Genomic DNA, 19,371 nt, shown 5'->3' with positions numbered 1-19,371 from the left:
CTTTACAAGGAAGGCTCTTTTTTGACATTTCAGGAGTTGCAACAGATTTATGGACTTCGAGGAAATGATTATTTCAGATATCTTCAACTTAGAGATTATGTTAAATCGAATTCTAAAAATTTTCGAAATAGAAACCCAGAGATTCTTGATGAATGTTGGAATAAGCATCCTAATACAGAAAAAATAATATCTTATATATATAATATCTTATTAGATAGTGACACTCCTTTGACGGACTTATACAGACAAGCATGGGAAAAAGAATTAAATCAGGTAATAACGAAAGACACTTGGGAAGAAAGTCTACAACACATACATCAGTGTTCACTAAACGCGAGACATTCTCTAATACAATTTAAAGTAATACATAGGTTACATTACGCCAAAACAAAATTACATAAAATTTTTCAACACCTATATGTGATAAATGTCAACATTTAGAAGCTACGTTATCGCACATGTTTACAAACTACAAAAATTAAAAAATTTTGGGTAAATATTTTTAGTATAATTTCCAAAGTAACCAACACACAACTGGAACCAAACTCAAAATTAATAATACTCGGAATATTAGAATTAAATCAAACACTTAGAATAACACAAAGAAACTTTATCGATTACAGTTTAATAACAGGAAAAAAATTAATCCTAAAATTTTGGAAAGGCCCTACGGCCCCCACAATCAAAATGTGGATTATAGAAATGACGGAGACCTTAAACATGGAAAGAATCAGATTTTCCCTGTTGGATAAACAGGAATTATTCGTTGGAACATGGTCTCCTTTTATTGATTACTTAAAGGGTCAGAATAGTTCAGCACAGGAACCTGACTAGCACCCGGACTAAAGATTGGATGAAATGCTATACTTCGAAATGTACGAACATATCTCGAATGATGTTTTTAAACTCTAACAAATTTTTCCATTCTTCTTCAATTACCTCTTTCACTCCTCTTCCTTTTTTTTTAATTTTAGTTTTCTTTTTCCTTCTTCCCTCTCTCTATTTCATCTATCCCTTTAGCTCTATCTAGTTATAAAAAAAAACGAAGAAAAATGCAAAAAGTATTGGAGACAATGTAATAATAACTGACAATATTATCAATTTAAAAATGATGTAACAGTAATGATGTAATAGATCATGTACCTATCTCCAATAATAAAAAAATTTAAAAAAAAAAACAAAAAAAAACATACAAAGAGCAAAGGTACAGGCACCAAAACGACATACAGGTCATTATGATCGTGTCATGAAGTCACCCACTGAAGCAATATCATAACTACAGTGGTGGGCAAAAAATGTTTGGCATAATTTCAACCTATTATCATCACTAACAAGTAGCAGATGGACTAACCCAGAATCATCGTTACCACTTACACTGGGCATTAATTATCTACAGATGTTGGGTGACTTTTATGGTTTAAAAGCATATGCACAAATATGCATCACTTTCATGTACGGTTACAAATAGATAATACTACGGTGGTAGCCTACATTAACCATAAAATCGGTATCATGCGACAAGTTGGTCAACACAATTTGGCAATGGTGTGGCGAAAGACATATTTGGCTATCAGTAACTTACCTGCCAGGTAAGCTAAATACAGTGGCAGACACCAGGTCACGTAAATTTAATGACAATGGATGTTAAACCCCAAATAATTTGCAAAAGTTATCATGCAATATGGCATGCCAGATATTGATTTATTTGCATCAAGGCTAAATCACCAGGTACCTATGTATGTCGCTTGGGAACCAGACCCTGAGGCAGCAGCGGTAGATGCGTTTGCGCTGGATTGGGAAAATTCTTCTTCTATGCATTTCCTCCCTTCTGCCTCATCAGTTGGGGACTACGCACAATACAAATGGACTCTGCTTCAGGTATTTTGATAGTACCCGACTGGCCTACACAGCCATGGTTCCCAAAACTCCATGACATGGTTGTTGAAACTCCGATGGTATCCCCAGTGACCCAGAGTTATTAACACCCAGTGTCGGGCACAAGCCACCGGTGCCATGAAAATCAAACTCCTGGGTTGCAGATTCTGCACAAACCACTTCTGGGACTGGGATTATCAGAACAAACCATCGACACCATGTCAGCATCCCTTCGAACATCCACTAAAAAACAGCACTTGTCCAGCATCAAGAAATGGGAGAAGTACTGCTTGGATAAAGGGACCACCTACTCAACCGCTACAGTTACCAACGTACTGGAATTCCTGGCAAACCTTCACCACGATGAAGGACTCAGCTACAGAGCCATCAACACGGCTAGAAGTGCCATGCCTGTCTATTTAAAACCAGCTCCAGGACAACACCCGCTGGTGGTCAAACTAATGAAGGGTATTTACAACTCTAACCCCCTAGACCAAGGTACACCCATACATGGGATGTCAGTGTGGTCCTAACATACCTCAGGGGATGGCCACCAGCCAGACCCCTTAACCTGGAACAATCTATGCTCAAAACACTCATGTTGATGGCACTTGTATCTGCACAGAGGGTCCAGTCACTACACCTATTGCGACTGGACAACATGCTCACAGCTCCAGACCAGATCTGTCGTTATCCAGCGACTGATTAAACAGAGCAGACCAGGAACACCTAATCCAGTCGTGGAATTCCGGGCTTACCCACCAGAACCGCGGTTATGTGCCATGACCCACGTACTATCCTACATAGACACAACCAAAATATTCGAGGGAGATGAAAAGCCTTGTGGGTCAGTCATAAAAAACCTTATGGTCGGGTGACGAGCCAAACCATTGCGAGATGGCTCAAGCAGGTGCTAAAAACTGCTGGGATAAACACTTAACATGTACAAATTTTATTCCACCAGGGCAGCATCCATGTCGACGGCTAAAAGAATGGACATGCCTATAGACCACATCCTGGCTACAGCAGGATGGTGGGGGGGAAAGACCGTTCAGAAATTTTATAATAAGCCGTTGGCAAAACCTGTTTTATTTGCAGTAAAGATTTACGGACTGCAAATATTTAATTTAAGCCCAGGGGAGCAATTTAATTTCTTTGTTGTTATTGTTTAAAAAATACCATTGTGTTTTTCTACAAACAGATTCATTGGTTGATTACGATAACACTTCCTCCCTCAAGAACTTCGGCAGTGAGTGAAATAAAACTGTTACACGGTTTGAAATCACAGAGCTTTGAAGTCTTCACGTAGTCACTCATGTGACTCCGAAGTAAAATAGTAAGATTAAACGAGAACTTACCAGTTTGAAGTTTGATCTGTATTTTATGAGGTGTTACGATGAGGGATTACGTGCCCTCCGCTCCCACCCTCATAATATGGGTCAAACTGATAACTGATGTCTCCTTTTCTTTACTATGTTTACTTCAATAACTGTGTCTATCTGTGATTCCACACCGCTGCTTAGAAGTATGCCGCGCATGCGCGCTGAGCGGGTTCTTCATGTAATCCCTCATCGTAACTCCTCATAAAATACAGATCAAACTTCAAACTGGTAAGTTCTCGTTTAATCTTACTATTAATGATCCTCGACAAGTGATATTTCTTATTTTTCTATTATGTCATTGCCAGACTGGTATAAGGTTTAGGCTTTGCCTTTTTTGTTTTTTGATTTTTTTTAAATGACAGATTTGACATTTTATGTCCCAATTTGATATTCCAACACACATTCTGTGAACAACCACTAGTCTGTGCTATTGTATAGTTTAGCGATCACTTTCATACTAGAAAATGTAAGTTGGTAACTTTATTGGCACTTGCATAATTTACACTTTTGTCCAGTATTAGCAATTGAAGTATTGTTGCTCCAGTGGTATGAAGTTAAAGATGAATTTTGAAAACCTGAGTCGGATTTACAGATTTGGTGCACCAGCGTTGTTGATTGTTGCTGTACATGCAGGTGGAATATTTTGCTGTGCCAATTCATTGATGAGGAGCAAGTGGGACCACTGTTCATTTCAGCAGCGTACCTGAAGATGGCTGCACCCTAGACCATTGCATCATTTCAGTTGTATGGCAGTGTGCAGTTGAGACAAAAATATAGGACATGGATATGATGTTCCAATATTTTGTGACAATTTTTGTGTATAAAATCATGAGAGGAATAGATCGGGAAAATGAACAGAGTCTCTTGCCCAGAGTAGGTGAATCGAGGACCAGAGGACATAGGTTTAAGGTGAAGGAGAAAATACTTAATAGGAATCTGAGGGGTAACTTTATCACACAAAGGGTTGTGGGTGTATGGAACAAGCAGCCAGAGGAGGTAGGTAATGCTGGGACTATCTCAACGAGTAAGAAGCAGTTAGACAGGTACATGGGTAGGACAGGTTTGGAGGGATATGGACCAAACACAGGCAGGTGGGACTAATGTAGCTGGGACATGTTGGCTGGTGAGGGCAAAAGGCCTGTTTCCACGCTGTATCACTGTGACTCTGACAATGGTGAGGCTCTTTGGATTTGACTTTACTTGGCAACTAATATTTCACTTAACTTTCATCCTAGTTCTCAGCAGCCTTCTTGTCCAAACCACCCTACTACTTATTGGCAAAGATCTCTGAGTGCATATGAGGTTGGATCAATCATAATGCTGAAATAAACTACGCTGCTGGATAAGTCACATTCCCTCTCTCAGTCAACTGTCACAACCTTGAATGTTTGTAAATGTCTCTGATATATAGAAACATTCCAAATTTTAGAATTTTTCAGTTTTCTAGTACTTGAAACTATTTAAAATACAAAACAATATAATGAAATTTAATTAACTAGATTTAACAAAAAAAAGATTTAATACTTGTTTCCTTGCAGCTGGTACCCCCCATTGATATGAATGGAGTTGTGGTTCCTGTGCAAGACTTAACCTGGCATAGGTTCAGCTGGAAATTTAGAGAATGTCATGGCTGCTTGTTCCATACACCCACAACCCTTTGTGTGATAAAGTTACCCCTTAGATTCCTATTAAGTAATTTCCCCTTCACCTTAAACCTATGTGCTCTGTTCCTCGATTCACCTACTCTGGGCACTACACTCCATGACTCCGCTAAAAAAGGCAATCAGCTATCAAGAGGTTCTGCTTTTGTGTTTGTGTGCACCAGTAGAAATCCCAAATTTGCCCATGTCCAGGGAAATAGTAACAGATAGAGAAGAGGTAACTTGAGGTGGACGGTGAAGTTGCAGAGTGTGGTGTCGTACATTTCTTGGTCGTGCAGAATCCATTGCCTAATTTACGACCTATTTTTGGGTTGTTAGCTGTTTCCTTAGTTTGTCTCTTAATATATCGGTAAGGTCACACCACATGATAGAGTGTCGTGTTGCAGAATTGTGCTGAGTGACTAAGATGTTAAAGGAAAAAATATAAGCATGGGTCTTCAGTTTGCACAGCAGGGGTACTGAACTTCCATAAATATTCAGAAAAATTAAAGCAACAGAGCGTGGAAAAACCAGGGACATTGCTAATTTAATCTGAGTTAATGTAATTACAAACAAGACCTCTCCAGGAAGAAATTCTAAAATCTCTAAAAGATATTGAGTAAAGATGTATTTAATATATTGCAACAATTTTAGTCAGTTTTGCCTAATTGCATAGGTAACATTGACCACAGAGATCTGAACTGTATAGGAAATATTATATTTTGTGCAACATGTGTTCATCTTGTTAAATACTAGTCGTGTTTTTTGTCAATCTCAATTTGATTCGACTGAAATGTATTCAAATTTATTTTCAAAAAATAATTCTGTTGAATGTTCTGCATTTGTTCTCACTTTGCTGGGTAAGAAAACACTTATAATATACAAGTTTTCTTTGGTACACTGAATTTGATCCAATAATTTGTTTATCAATACTTTTCCATCACGTGGAAAAGATTCAACAAATGCTCTTGAGGCAGAGTAAAATAACTCCTTCATACAGGATCCAGATAAATATCTAGGAATCAATAACTTACTACAGTGGTTCTTTGGGCAGGGGAATAGTGGGAAAAGTATATTGCAAGTGGAGAATAGGAAAATTGATAAGTTTACAGAATGTTTGTTTCCCTCAATTTGAAGGAAGCAATAAACTCCAAGCTTCCACTCCACGTATTACATGATTGATGGATTTGTCGTCTTTACTCATTTCATGCTTTCCAGTGTTATTCTTCTGAATGTACACTTTTGAACCTTGTTTTCAAATCCCCTGGAATATCTTTAGTACTTGTCAGAAGCCCTGATCTCAGTAGCCATTTCTAATGAGTATTTCCTGTTAAAGGACACAAAAATTCACAGAATTTTAGAATAGCTAAAATGTGGTAGGAGGCCATTCAGTCTGTTGAATCTGTACCAACTGCTAGCAAGCAATCTAGATATTCTTGTTCCTCTGCCCTTGATCTAATTGCCTTGCAAGTTCATGCACTAATCACAATCTGCATGGATCATGGGGTCCCACATTTCATCTTGGGATATTGATTGAGTGAGGAACTCATTGCATAAATGGTTCTCATTGCATCTGGTAAATTTGACTAATGCTTAGTTTAAAAATGTAAAACCAACCCAGTTTTTGATTGATAAAAAACTGCAAGACTTTGTGTCTAATAAATGGTTATATGTGTTTCTAAATAGGATAAAGTTGCAAATGTGTGGTGCAGTTTATCTGTAATCCTGAAGGTGAAGGAGATACTGTCACAACAGACACAGATTTGGCTCAGGTAATCTTTTTGTTCCCGTTGAACAATTTTGTGTTGTTTAAACATTTCACTGTTGTTACCTCAGCAAATGATGTGTTGGTATTTTAAAGTAATTGTAAATAATATATATTTAATTTTAAAAGCTCTGTTTATTTTTAATTGGAAGGTGGCTTATTTTTCTTCCACTGTATGGCTACTTATGACACCATTGAGATCTGTTAATTTTATGTATTCAGTTGAAACTGGCCTATAGCAATCTGGGGCTTTGAGAATGGGCATCAATTGAGGTATTTAGGTCACCTGGCCAACGATAGGAAAACAGTAGAGTCAAAACTTTCGAGGATAAAATAACACATTCAATACGAATTTGGTGCCATGGAGTTGTACAGCACAGGAATAGGCCCTTCAGCCCAACACATCCATGTCAACTGTTTTGCCCAAATGGACGGTACTTGGTGAAGAAAGGAGCAAACGGAGTTTCATACTTATTAGACTTTTTTATTTTTTATTTTTTAATTATTAGAAGTAGTGTACATTACAATGAAATAAGCCAAAAATAACATAACACATTTCCAGTACCACTTCATATTTTAAACTTTAAAAAGAAGAAAAGTAAAGAGTTAGATAGGATAGTAAGTGCGTGAAAGAGTGATCAAAAGAGACCTTAGAGACGAAGAACTCGAAAAAGCGTTATGAAGCAAGCAAAAGAAAAAGAAACAGAGAAAAAGAGAACAGAAGATATATTGAAAGTAAAAAAAGAGAAATAAAAGGGATATACCAACTTCATATTTTTACTCACCCCTCACCAGGTCCTGAAACCACTTAATAGACTCTTAAAACAAAATTTTGAACAATCCGTTTATGATTCTGACTGAGTTTGTAGCGGAACAGTATTCTAACATTTTCCTATCTGGTCACATCTGAAGAATGGTAATCCTGTCATGACAGTGACAACAGTTTTTGAAATCCGTCCCAGCTGAAGTCACCACTTGTGGAGGAAATATGTAGGAAACGGAATTGAATTTAAAAACGCACAATCATGAGACATACAAAATCATGAGAGGAATAAATTGGGTAGAGGCACAGGGTCTTTTGCCCAGAGTAGGAGAATCAAGAACCAGAGGAGATAGGTTTAAGGTGAGGGGGAAACAATTTAATAGGAACATGAGGGGTAACATTTTCACTCAAAGGGTGGTGGGTGTGTGAAACAAGCTACCGGAGGAGGTAGTTGAGGCTGGTACTATTGCAACATTTAAAAAACATTTAGACAAGTACATGGATAGGATAGGTTTAGAGGGATATGGGCCAAACTCAGGCAGGCAGGTGGGAACATGTTGGTCAGTGTAGAGGGAACATGTTGGTCAGTGTGGGCAAGTTGGGCTGAAGGGTTTATTTCTATGCTGTACGACTCTATGACACACTGAAGTTTTGATATCCCCAACATGCATAAAAAACATACCACATCAAATGTTCACAGCTCAAGATTTTTGTTTATGGTTTATTTCCACTTGGACATTTTTAATCCAACATTTATCCATAACTGCTATAACTGATGAGTTTGTGTACTAAGTGTTCTACCATCCTATCGATAGCGCTTAAAAGTAGTTTCTTCACCCTCCTGGTTCCTATGACCTGAAACTAAAATTCTGTTTGATTTCCCAATGCCTGACTTGACTGTATCAGCATTTTCTATTCTTGTGTCCGATTTCCAGGAGCTCTAGCTTTTTGATTTTCAATTTGTTTTTTGCTAGGCATGTGTCCATGGATATAATTTCCCACAATATAAAATTACAACTATCTAGCAATCTCACTCTGAGACAGCTGGGTTGGAAAATTGTTGTAGTGATGTTGTATGTGGTAGTATTCTGGAGATGAAGTTTCGAATAATTGTTGTGTGTATTTGTCAGTCTGAAGAAGGGTCTCGACCCGAAACGTTGCCCATTCCTTCACTCCATAGATGCTGCCTCACCCACTGAGTTTCTCTAGCATTTTTGTCTCGATTTCTTCAATTTATCCGGCACTTGCAGTTCTTTCTTAAACACCTAAGAAAACTGGGTATCTTTGCCTTCCCACCTGATGAAAGCAACTTGGAATATCTATCCACTTCAATTTAATATTTAATTACAAATAATGCATTTTCTCTAAATATTTGGGTTAAGTGTAGGACATAGGGATGCACCAAGAGTCACCCGCTGAGTTTCTCCAGTATTCTTAGGTTATTGTTTAACATCAGGTTGGGCCAAAGGGCCTGTGTCCATACTATATGACTCTATGATTTTATAATACTAAGTCTTTGTCTGTGTTCAATGATTCTCTACATGCAGATTTCCTATCTTGAGAAAAATGTTTATATTCATTCTAAAAGTGAGCCTCTTTTTTGCATTTGACATGAAATTATTTAATTATCTGTCAGTTTAACAATTGTTTATGTTTGTCAGTTTTGCTGCAACACTTTTGACAATTTTACCCACGTGCGTGAAGTTGACAATTGATCCCACAATAAAGGGATTTAAATTTTCACTGGTAAGTTTTATTTTTTAATTTGAAATTGATTGATATTTATTGCATGCAATTTTTCTGGCATTAATTTTCCTTTAGCAATACAGGCCGACAGGGAATTGGGATGCACAAATCAAGATTGTTCTTTAATTATGTGCCCTATTGCCCCATTTAAACGGGCTGCTCGTGGCTAGAGTCAAAATGGCCTTTCTTACTGAACAAGAAGTGTGGTTTTGAACTTTATTTTTGTGGAGTCTGTTTGTCGATAGTTGTAGTTAACATCCAGAGAATTAAATCCTCACTTTTTCACTTTGCATGAAGAATAGTCAATTGGTTTGAAGTGTGGGCATTGGTCACCTGGGGAATGGCATCTCACTTAGTGTCAGCACACTGTCCAAGATCTTGTTGTTTATATTTGTTTCCCTTCTGGCAAAGATCACTGAACAGTGAAAAGGAACAGAGGCGATATGCTTGAACATTGGAGTTGTGCTATGCTTGATATCCCCCTTCCTACTGCACTAGCATATTCACATCACAATGGATTGTCTACCTCTAAGCTATAGTTTACCTGCTCTGTGTGACCAACATTGTGCAGTTCACTAACATATGCATTCTATAGATTAATGAAAGGAAAATAATTTTAAAAAGTGTTTTGTCCTTTGATAGTAAATTATAAGATTAATGTTGATGCAAAGAGATCATTTTAATCTTCACCTTTTTATTTTGATCTTCTGCAGCCTGGGATTTATTCAGGGAATGTAATGTAGTATAAACAGAGAAAGTAAAGGTGGATGTCCTAAGGTCCCTCCATGATGGCTCAGAATAGGCCAAACATTGCATTCGAAAACATCATGCTAACTGTAGTTAGACACACAATACTGGAGTAACTCAGCGGGACAGGCAGCATCTCTGGAGAGAAGGAACAGGTGAGGTTTTGGATCTGAAGAAAGGTTTCAACCCGAAATGTCACTCATTCCTTCTTCAGAGATGCTGCCTGTCCCGCTGAGTTACTCCAATATTTTGTGTCTATCTTCGGTTTCATAAGATCATAAGTGATAGGAGTAAAATTAGGCTATTTGGCCCATCTGGTCTACTCCGCCATTCAATCGTGGGTGATCTATCTCTCCCTCCTAATCCCATTGCCCTGCCTTCTCTCCATAACTCTGACACCCGTACTGATCAAGAAGCCAGCATCTGTAGTTCTCTTCCTACACATCATGCTAACTGTCCTCTTCATTGGCCTGATAAATGATGAAGGGCACAACCCAATGTAATTCTCCTTCTATAATTGGCATCACCCCTGTCTCTGAAGAGCAAAAATCGAGTGCTCTCACTCTTCACTGTTGTCGACCGATTCTTGCTGCCTGCCTGCTGCATAGCTAGTCCACCAGCACTCGTTGTTAAGTCAAGATTGATGGCTTGGATGGATGAAATTCCAGATGGCAGGCAGCTGCTGCAGATCTCAAATGCGGGTTGGTGCCGGCAGGAAAGGAGGGGAAAAATAGGTGGGAGAATAACCTTGAAAGTACAAGTATAAATTCAACCGTTTGCTTATAACAATATTAAAATAATTATTTTCTCTAAGAGTTAGTGCGACAAAGAATTCACAAATTGACTCTCCACTAGTAAGATTTAAAAATGCAGCAGTAATTAACTCAAAAATGCTCCATGAAGTCCGTGAATCATTACAACTCAACAATTCTGACAGCTTTTGGTGGATTGGATACGCAGATTTAGGTTTGCAATGTTTAATTATTTTTACTTAATCATACATTTCAGTTTTAGCCAACAATCTAAACACATTCAAGCAGTGTGTAGACTAAATTACTAAGGGTCATATGGATGTTGGGATGGACTGTTTTGTGCAACTTTGGTCAACCAAACAATCAATAATTTGAGAACTGCGTGTAAACATAGCAAAACATAGAAACATAGAAATTAGGTGCAGGAGTAGGCCATTCGGCCCTTCGAGCCTGCACCGCCATTCAATATGATCATGGCTGATCATCCAACTCAGTATCCCGTACCTGCCCTTCTCTCCATACCCCCTGATCCCCTTAGCCACAAGGGCCACATCTAACTCCCTCTTAAATATAGCCAATGAACTGGCCTCAACTACCCTCTGTGGCAGAGAGTTCCAGAGATTCACCACTCTCTGCGTGAAAAAAGTTCTTCTCATCTCGGTTTTAAAGGATTTCCCCATTATCCTTAAGCTGTGACCCCTTGTCCTGGACTTCCCTAACATCGGGAACAATCTTCCTGCATCTAGCCTGTCCAACCCCTTGTGTAGAAGCAAGATTTTGAAACCTTTGTGTGGGAAGGAACAGCAGATGCTGGTTTACACCAACGATAGACACAAAGTGCTGGAGTGACTCAGATGATCAGGCAGCATATTTGGAGAACATGGCGACAGGCGATTTTTTTGGGGTCAGGACCCTTCAGTCCGAAACGTCACCTGTCTATGTTGACCAGAAATGCTGTCTGAGTTACTCCAGCACTGTGTTCTTTTAAGAAAAATCAGACAGACTCAATTCATAATTGTTATAACATATAAATGAATTAATACTGGCTGATTACCTTGAATTGCATTTTCAATATTTTCTGGGGGTTATTTACATCCCTCTTCCCTTTCACCAATGAACACATGTCTTGGGTGTTCATTGTAATACTGTCATCTTCATAAATATTGTACTGTGCTGGGACTTTATTGATGACCCCATTCATAAATTCATTCAAGTTACCTTTGTGAGGTAGCATTGTTATTCTACCTACCAATTATTAAGTTAAAAAAAATAAATCACATTTAAATAATGTTGAAAGTTTTTGGATTCCATTCGGCAATTGTCCCACGTATATCTAAAATCAAGAAATTTGTATCTGAAAACACACAGGAAAAGCCCTGGATCACATCTTCCTACCTTGACTCATTCCCAAGGATGAACCCCCAACTGAATAATGGACCAATGACCACACTCAAGTTTGCGGGTTGCTGGCATTTGTAAAACTGCACCCTTTTATGATTCTGTGGAAGAGAGAGGCGTTAGAATTAGAATAACACATTGATAATCTTGCAAAATGTAAGTGGCACAAACTAATGCAACATTTTCTTTTCACTTTTGCAATTTATAGATAAATTGTTCCTTGGCATTCTTCCTGTTTTCATTCCAAGTTCATGAAAAGTCTATACTTCTGGCAGCGATGTAAGTTTTGGAAATCTGTAATTTTAATATCCTCTGAGAAACTGATAAACCACACGATTAATATTTTGCTTGAGTTATTTATACCCCAGCGGCATGATCATTGACTTCTCCAATTTCAGGTAGTCCTTGTCAGCTTTCTCCCTCCTTCCCCTCCCCTTTCCTGGGTTCAATGGAGTGAGAAAACTTTTCTTTAAATAACCTTCCTTTTGTTAAGCATCGTCTATTTAACATTGGATTGGCTATTTCACATCAGACTATTGAAAACATGGATGTGGGATTGAATCTGTGACCTTGCTCTGCATTGTCCCATTATCTCTTCAGACATTTTTAGTACTTTTGACCTTGATGCATTGTTATAATTTTTATTTTTCAAAATATTGTCTCCATTTTATTTGTCATTACACTGGATTGCTTGGTAGGATATGTGAAGAGTGTAAGAGTTGACCTTTCAAGGCAATGTTCCTTCATCAGAACTGGAGCAGTTATCCACTTTGTTTCCCAGTTCAATAGTTAACTCTCATTTTACATGTTCTAATCCTGTGATTATAAATGCATACACAATCATAGATAGGTGCACAGTATTTGTTTCCAGTAACAAAGGAGAAATGTGTGAATGACTTCTATTTTAATACTGACCCATTAAGAAAGCCTCCTGAAGTTCCTCGAATCCCTTATGCCGTCGAAGCAATACTGTGAGTTCAAATCTTCAGATTGTCATGTGCTTCTGCTTACTGTTCAAAGTAGTTGTGGTATTATATTTAATGAAATCAGACTTTGAAAACAGTCAGCTGACTTGCAAAGAGAACATTTTATATTAATTGAGTTATGCGGCACTTAATATTCTATATATTGCAATTATGAGAAGTAACAGCAGATTAAAAATGACTTTCGCAACTTTTCAAATTGTTTTGAAATATTTAATTAAAGAAAGGTTAGATTCTACAAATACTTAATTAAAGAAAAGTTAGATCCCATATATTCTCTTGCTACCTATTGTGATTGACCAGGTTTTTGGAATAGTTAAATATTCATCCTGATGTATTAATGGGATAAAATAGATTGGGGTTCTCCCAAATTATCTTGATTTTAATGTGCTGGTCGATGCTGGCAAGATCAGCCCTTTCACAGGTTAGAAAGTGGGGAAAAATACAGATCAAGTGAATCTCTGCCCCTCGTTAGGCAGTTCATCTTGCTAGAAAGGATATGTTTGCAATAACTCGCATGGTGTAATGATGTAGCTGGGTAGTCCAAATATAATGTATGCTCACACATAATGAAAGATTAATGGGATGGAGAACTATAACTCAACTGGTGTTGATGCTTTTAAGTAAACTGGAAGTTAGACAGCACAGAAATGGATCCTTTGATCCACAAAGTTTGTGCTGATCATCAAGCACCCACTTCCACTAATCCCATACTAATCCCATTTTATTCTCCCCACGCTCCCAGTAACTCCCACCACATTCCACGCTTTGCCTACACATGAGAGGCAGTGTACAGCAGACCATTAGCAGACTGACCACACATCTGTGGAATGTAGGAGGAAACCAAAGCACTCGGATAAAATTTGTGCAGTCACGGGGAGAACGTGCAAACTCTAGACAGACAGCATCGGAAGTCAGTATTTAACCTAGGTTGCTGGAGATATGAAGTAACAATTCTATCTGTTGTGCTATGGTGGCGTCCAAAAATTGATGAGTAGATAGTGAAGGTAAGTGACCCAGAAGCCGACATGTTTTGTAGCTGGTTCCCAGTACTACATTACAAGCACTGCTCCTTTTATGTTAGGCGTTGCAATAATTTAGCTTAAAACAAATGTAAATTTTTACGTAAGTAAGCTCAATCTATTTTTTTCCCCATTCTTTGAGTGATTACAATGTTTGCAGTAATATAGACAATTAGGTTATTTACGAAAAAGACGAGGAAATTGTTAGAATACATCAAACGCAGTCAAATTATTCCTCTTTAGTTGTACCAACCTCTACCCATTTTATTCCCCAGTCCCTACTCCTTCAGAAATAAGGTTCATGTATTATCTGGTTCAACGATCCGTCCAAGCAATTTTTGTATAGATCTATTGACACTATTTTGCTTAACTTTTTATCCCATCATATTAATTTCTAACACCCCCTGGCACTTGTACTTCTGAATAAAGTATTTGTCTTCAATTTAGTTAGCTACATTATCAAACTTCAAATTTTAAAATGTTATTTGTTTAGCTTATACCAAAGCCTCCTTTTATCTTGCGAGAGAAGCTTTACTTGAAAATGGAAGACATTTTCCTTGTATCTGACACACTGATCTATGGTCAATGTGAATCCAATCCAATTTTGTGGTGATCATAGCAATCAATGCTTTAAGAATTAGGCACTTGAACTATGAGCATATGGCTGAAGACAGAACAATAAACATTGTGCACAGTCTACTTACACAGAAACCTATTACAATACATTCAATTTACATTAGCAAGGAACAGAATTTACAAATTAAGATTGCATTTTACTCTCTATCCACTAATGTATGTTGAATGTATTTTAAAACATGTCGACTAGTTTAAAACATTTTATTTTTTTAAATATTGCCATGATTAGGATACTAGTTTTAAATAATTTCTGCGTTGAAAAAAATTCCAAGACTAAAAATTATAAATTCCATAATCAATCAGATTTGTGCTCATATTGACTTGTTACCAATTTAACCAAACTGCTACTTTAAGATCATGATGGATTTGTGGCAAAGATTGGGTAAATGTCTACAAATTCATCGATCTGTCCTAAAAACCATTATGTAGCAGAGTATTGGACCATGCAGATTGGGAAGGTTCCAGATTTTTATTGAATTATTATCCACCAAGGCAGTGATAGAATGTTATTCATTACTTCCATGCCCTTGGGTTAGGGAAAGTGAAGCAGGGCCCCTACTCCTGATGATCATACTGGCAGCAACCATTTTACAGTGACTATCTGACTTGTACATGAAGTATACACATTGGATTGGAACACAGGCAGGTGGCAGCATTTAGGGAACCATGTTCCACTATGAATTAGCCCTTCAGGAAAGCAGTCTGGAATAGATTTAGTTTTTAAATTGAATTGAATCTGTTACTTATAAATATAAAGGAATTGGACAGGATATGTTATGCAAGACTAAATGAAGCTGCTGAATTGAACAGAGCATTCATGAATAAAATGTCTATTGCTAAACTGGGCAAAAATAACTAGCGATTAAATAATTATTCCTCAGTTACTGACTAATCTGATTATGGGTTTTTTCTTGCAGTTAACATATCTGTCCATGACTTTGTTAAACACACAGTCTACTGCTCTATCTTAATCCTACATTAAGACTGATAGTAAGCTTGTGCGTGCCTTTACAGTTAAGAATTGCTTTGTGTCCAAAGGACATTTGATGGGAATATTTTAGACTTGCCTTGGTTACAGACTTGCCTTCCTGACTCAGTTTCTTATTTTTAAAGTATTGCATTTTTGTTAGAATTTCCTCTCTCCTTTTCTGAGGCATTGGACCTTCTTGGTTTATACTTCTGTTGACACCACTGATGGACCAAATGGCCTAATTCTGCTCTTATCACTTATGATCTTATCAGCTGGTGGGCCAAAGGTGAGCCAAAGGAGCATAATGAGAAGGAAGCAACAAATCATTTCCTTTCCCAAGAACATGGGCTGCGACTGTTATATATTTGGTTCAATACTGATGCAGCTTCTCTGTGACTTCTAGATGTCCATTCTTCATATTTTCTTGTCCTTGAAAATAATTATGTGTGTTGGTCATCTGATATAGGATGTCAGATTATTTGTCAGATGGTCAAATAGATCATGATATTTTTTGTCAACAATCCCAGTGCCTGGTGAATTGATCAACCAACACAATCATCAAGGGTTCATGTGAAAATGTGCAGGTTGCCCACCCGCCATTGCAGAATGTTTTCAGACTGTTGGTAATATCCTACAACAGTGTTGACTGAGGCCAGTGAAAGGAACGCAGACTGGGATTGAACCTCTGATCACATTTGGTTGGGCAGTTCCACACCATATAAAACTGTGTGTTCCCGTGCTCATATTTTCAGTTCAATTCTGTGCACGTTTTGTTTATTCAACATTTATTTTGCTGGTTTGCAGACCTGTACTACTGATTCTACATGAACTCCCCTTCATGGCAACTTGGTTTTTGCTGGTGTCAACTTTTAGGTAAGGTCAATGATTTTGCATGACTAATCTTCATATGGAAGTTGTGTAACACATTCTGCGTTGGTTTTACCTCTCAATGTTTCATTGCCTTCTCTTTTAAACTGAGAGCTAACTCACGATTCCGGAACAAAAACGCTGTAAATCTTTTTTGTTCCTTGTATAATTTTTGTAACCAACACTCACATTATTATCCTTTTAAACATTAATCAAAAACTTGGGACTCTGGTTCTAGTAATTGTCGTTAAATACATTGATTTTTTCTGCTTTGGGAACCAGACATTGTTTTGTGGAAATGCCAGCAAGCCGAACAATAATTTATTCATCAACCCTTGCAATGTGGCCACTGAATTTATTGATCAATCCATCCTATTGTCATCACAATGTGTCCACCTAATACATGCTGATTGTCAATGCTGTTAGTCTTCAATTGCCGGTATTATATCCAAGATTTAATTTAAACAGGTTTCATTTAATTAGTTTTACATTTATCGTTCTACCAAGTTGGAATAAAGTTTCCTGCTCTGGCATTCTTTGTGTTCTTGTAGCATGTTACCTCTGTTGCTAAAGGATGGGCTACTCCTTCCGTACATCTGCACATCTTTGGCCTTCCTTCTCGTCACAACATATTTGTTATCAGCATTTGTAAAAGTGTCTGTGGAGGATCTGCAGCTCCAGAGGTGGAGTACGTACATCCCACAATTGCCACGTGTTGCTAAATCTGCAGTAAGTAACTTGGCACTTTTGAAAGAATGGTTCATTATAAAATTGGTTTATATTTCTTTTTAATGTTGTAAAGCATGAGTATAATGGATGTTTACCACAGTCCATCAGTGTTAGAATCTGGGTTACAATCCACTTCAGACTGTTAATTATTACTAAAGTAGCCACAAGGCAAGTGCAAGAAATGGAAACATTCACAGCAGTACTTTTCTAAATGGGAAGTGGCAGTGAAGAAGAAGAATGAGTTACATATACAATCCATGTCATATTTAATGGTGAATTGCATAAATGTTGACACCAGCTGACAAATGAATGCAAACATTTAATTTCTGGATTCAGCTTAATTCTTCTTACTGGCCTATTCAACATATGCTCACGCCATCTGCTTTCTGAAATAATGCCATGGAATTTCTTACTGACGGAGCAAACGGGCTAAGCTGTATAACATCTTATATGAAACAGCTCCTCTGATAGTCCAGCACACTCTCTTATGAAAACACTGGAATATGAGCCTAGATCAAGGGTTCCCAAACTGGGGTAAATTTACCCCCAGGTGGTAAATTTCACCTACCCAGGGGGTAAATCTGTTGATTTTGGATTTGTACATATTTTTTCTCATTGACTGACTGTGTTTGGTTCTGGTATATCTGTTCATCATTAGTTGTTCATAAATGTGAAATAACATTGTTATGTGCTATTAAATTTGCCACGGGTAAACGGGATGAAAAAGGTTGGGAATCCCTGATCATGATTATTAAGATGGTGGAGTGCAACATGAGATCACAACCTTTTGACATGCTATTGAAGAGCTCTAATCAAAGAACAGATTGAAACTGGAGAGCTGATTTTATTTGTTATATTTTCTCATGCAACAAGGAATATAGATGAAGGAAGCAAGTAATTTGGTGGAGTGCATTACCAAGATTGAAAATATGTAGTAAAGAAGAGAACATCAATTGACAATCCTTAGATAGTAAGGATTATCAAGAATAATCCTTACTTAAATTTAAAACTTAAATTTTAAAGGCCTGAAAATGGGAGAAAGCTGGGCCGTTTGTTATATAATTTTGACATCATGGGATCCTCTATCAAAGTGGTGCAGCAGTATCCTTACAGCACCAGAGACTGGGTTCGACCCTGATTATGGTTGCTCTCTGTGTGGACATTGCACATTCTTCCTGTGACAGTGTGGGTTATCTCCAGGTGCTCTGGTTTCCTCCCACGCTCCAAAGACGTGCAGGTTTGTAGGTTAATTGGCTTTTGTAAATTGTCCCAAGTGTGTAGGATGGAACTAGTGTTTGGGGTGATCACTGTTCGGCATGGACACAGTGGGCCAAAGGGCCTGTTTCCACGCTGTATCTCCGAACTAAGAACTAAACTATATAGGTGGGGCTTGGGTTACAGGAAGATGGAAGAATTTATAAGTTATGTTTATAGTTTAGTATGCTTAAATATGTTACAATATTTGTGTTTTATAGCCAAGGACAAATGGACTGAAAAACGTTACCTAATATAGATAAACTTTTTTTTATTCTTACAGTTCCGGGTATCAGTGATTGCCATGGCTACTCTTAGTTTAATAAGTGTTGCTCTGAATCCTCCATCAAGACTGCCACACTTGTTCTCTGTCTTGGTGTCTCTGTTTTCCTGCATTCACTTCTTGATGTTCCTGATGTACTTCAACATTCTGCATCTGTGGGAGCCTGTGGTCCAGAGGCAACTATGGAAAGTGAAGTAAATCACAATTTGTTTGATTCCACTGCAAACCAGCAATCTGTTCTACTGTATATTACAGTCAATAAATATTACTCTAATCCTAATTGCAGAAATCATTTTTATTAAGTACATATTCTGTATCTGCCACAATGGATCAGTGTACATTGAAGAATGCACAATGAGTAATGAGGCTCAGTTAAGGAATGTGGTTCTAGTTGATCTCAGCCAGGCTAACAATTTGAATGCTTCATATTATCTCGGCATCTATGATTTTTAAATAGGTGAAAAATCAGTTACGTTTGCTACTCCTATCAAATGAACTTTTATTTTAAAGGTGCAACAATTTGAAAATCCGTCGAGGCAAGGATCAAATTTGCATATGA

At 37.7% G+C, this 19,371-nt stretch overlaps 1 protein-coding gene across 1 annotated transcript in view; it reads left to right on the top strand.

Moving 5' to 3' along the window:
* The window catches only part of alg6 (ALG6 alpha-1,3-glucosyltransferase), a 45,426-nt gene extending 26,334 nt beyond the window's left edge, over positions 1–19,092 (top strand). Inside the window, exons 9-14 of the mRNA XM_055642089.1 lie at positions 6,584–6,669; positions 9,087–9,171; positions 12,277–12,347; positions 16,484–16,552; positions 17,098–17,275; positions 18,813–19,092. Coding sequence (XP_055498064.1) covers positions 6,584–6,669; positions 9,087–9,171; positions 12,277–12,347; positions 16,484–16,552; positions 17,098–17,275; positions 18,813–19,010 — 687 coding nt within the window. The 3' untranslated portion in view covers positions 19,011–19,092. The remainder of the gene's footprint in view (positions 1–6,583; positions 6,670–9,086; positions 9,172–12,276; positions 12,348–16,483; positions 16,553–17,097; positions 17,276–18,812) is intronic.
* Positions 19,093–19,371: the final 279 nt, after the last annotated feature.

Source organism: Leucoraja erinacea, chromosome 10 (assembly GCF_028641065.1).
Source record: "Leucoraja erinacea ecotype New England chromosome 10, Leri_hhj_1, whole genome shotgun sequence".
Lineage (NCBI taxonomy): Eukaryota > Metazoa > Chordata > Chondrichthyes > Rajiformes > Rajidae > Leucoraja > Leucoraja erinaceus.
This window is presented reverse-complemented; position numbering and strand designations above follow the sequence as displayed.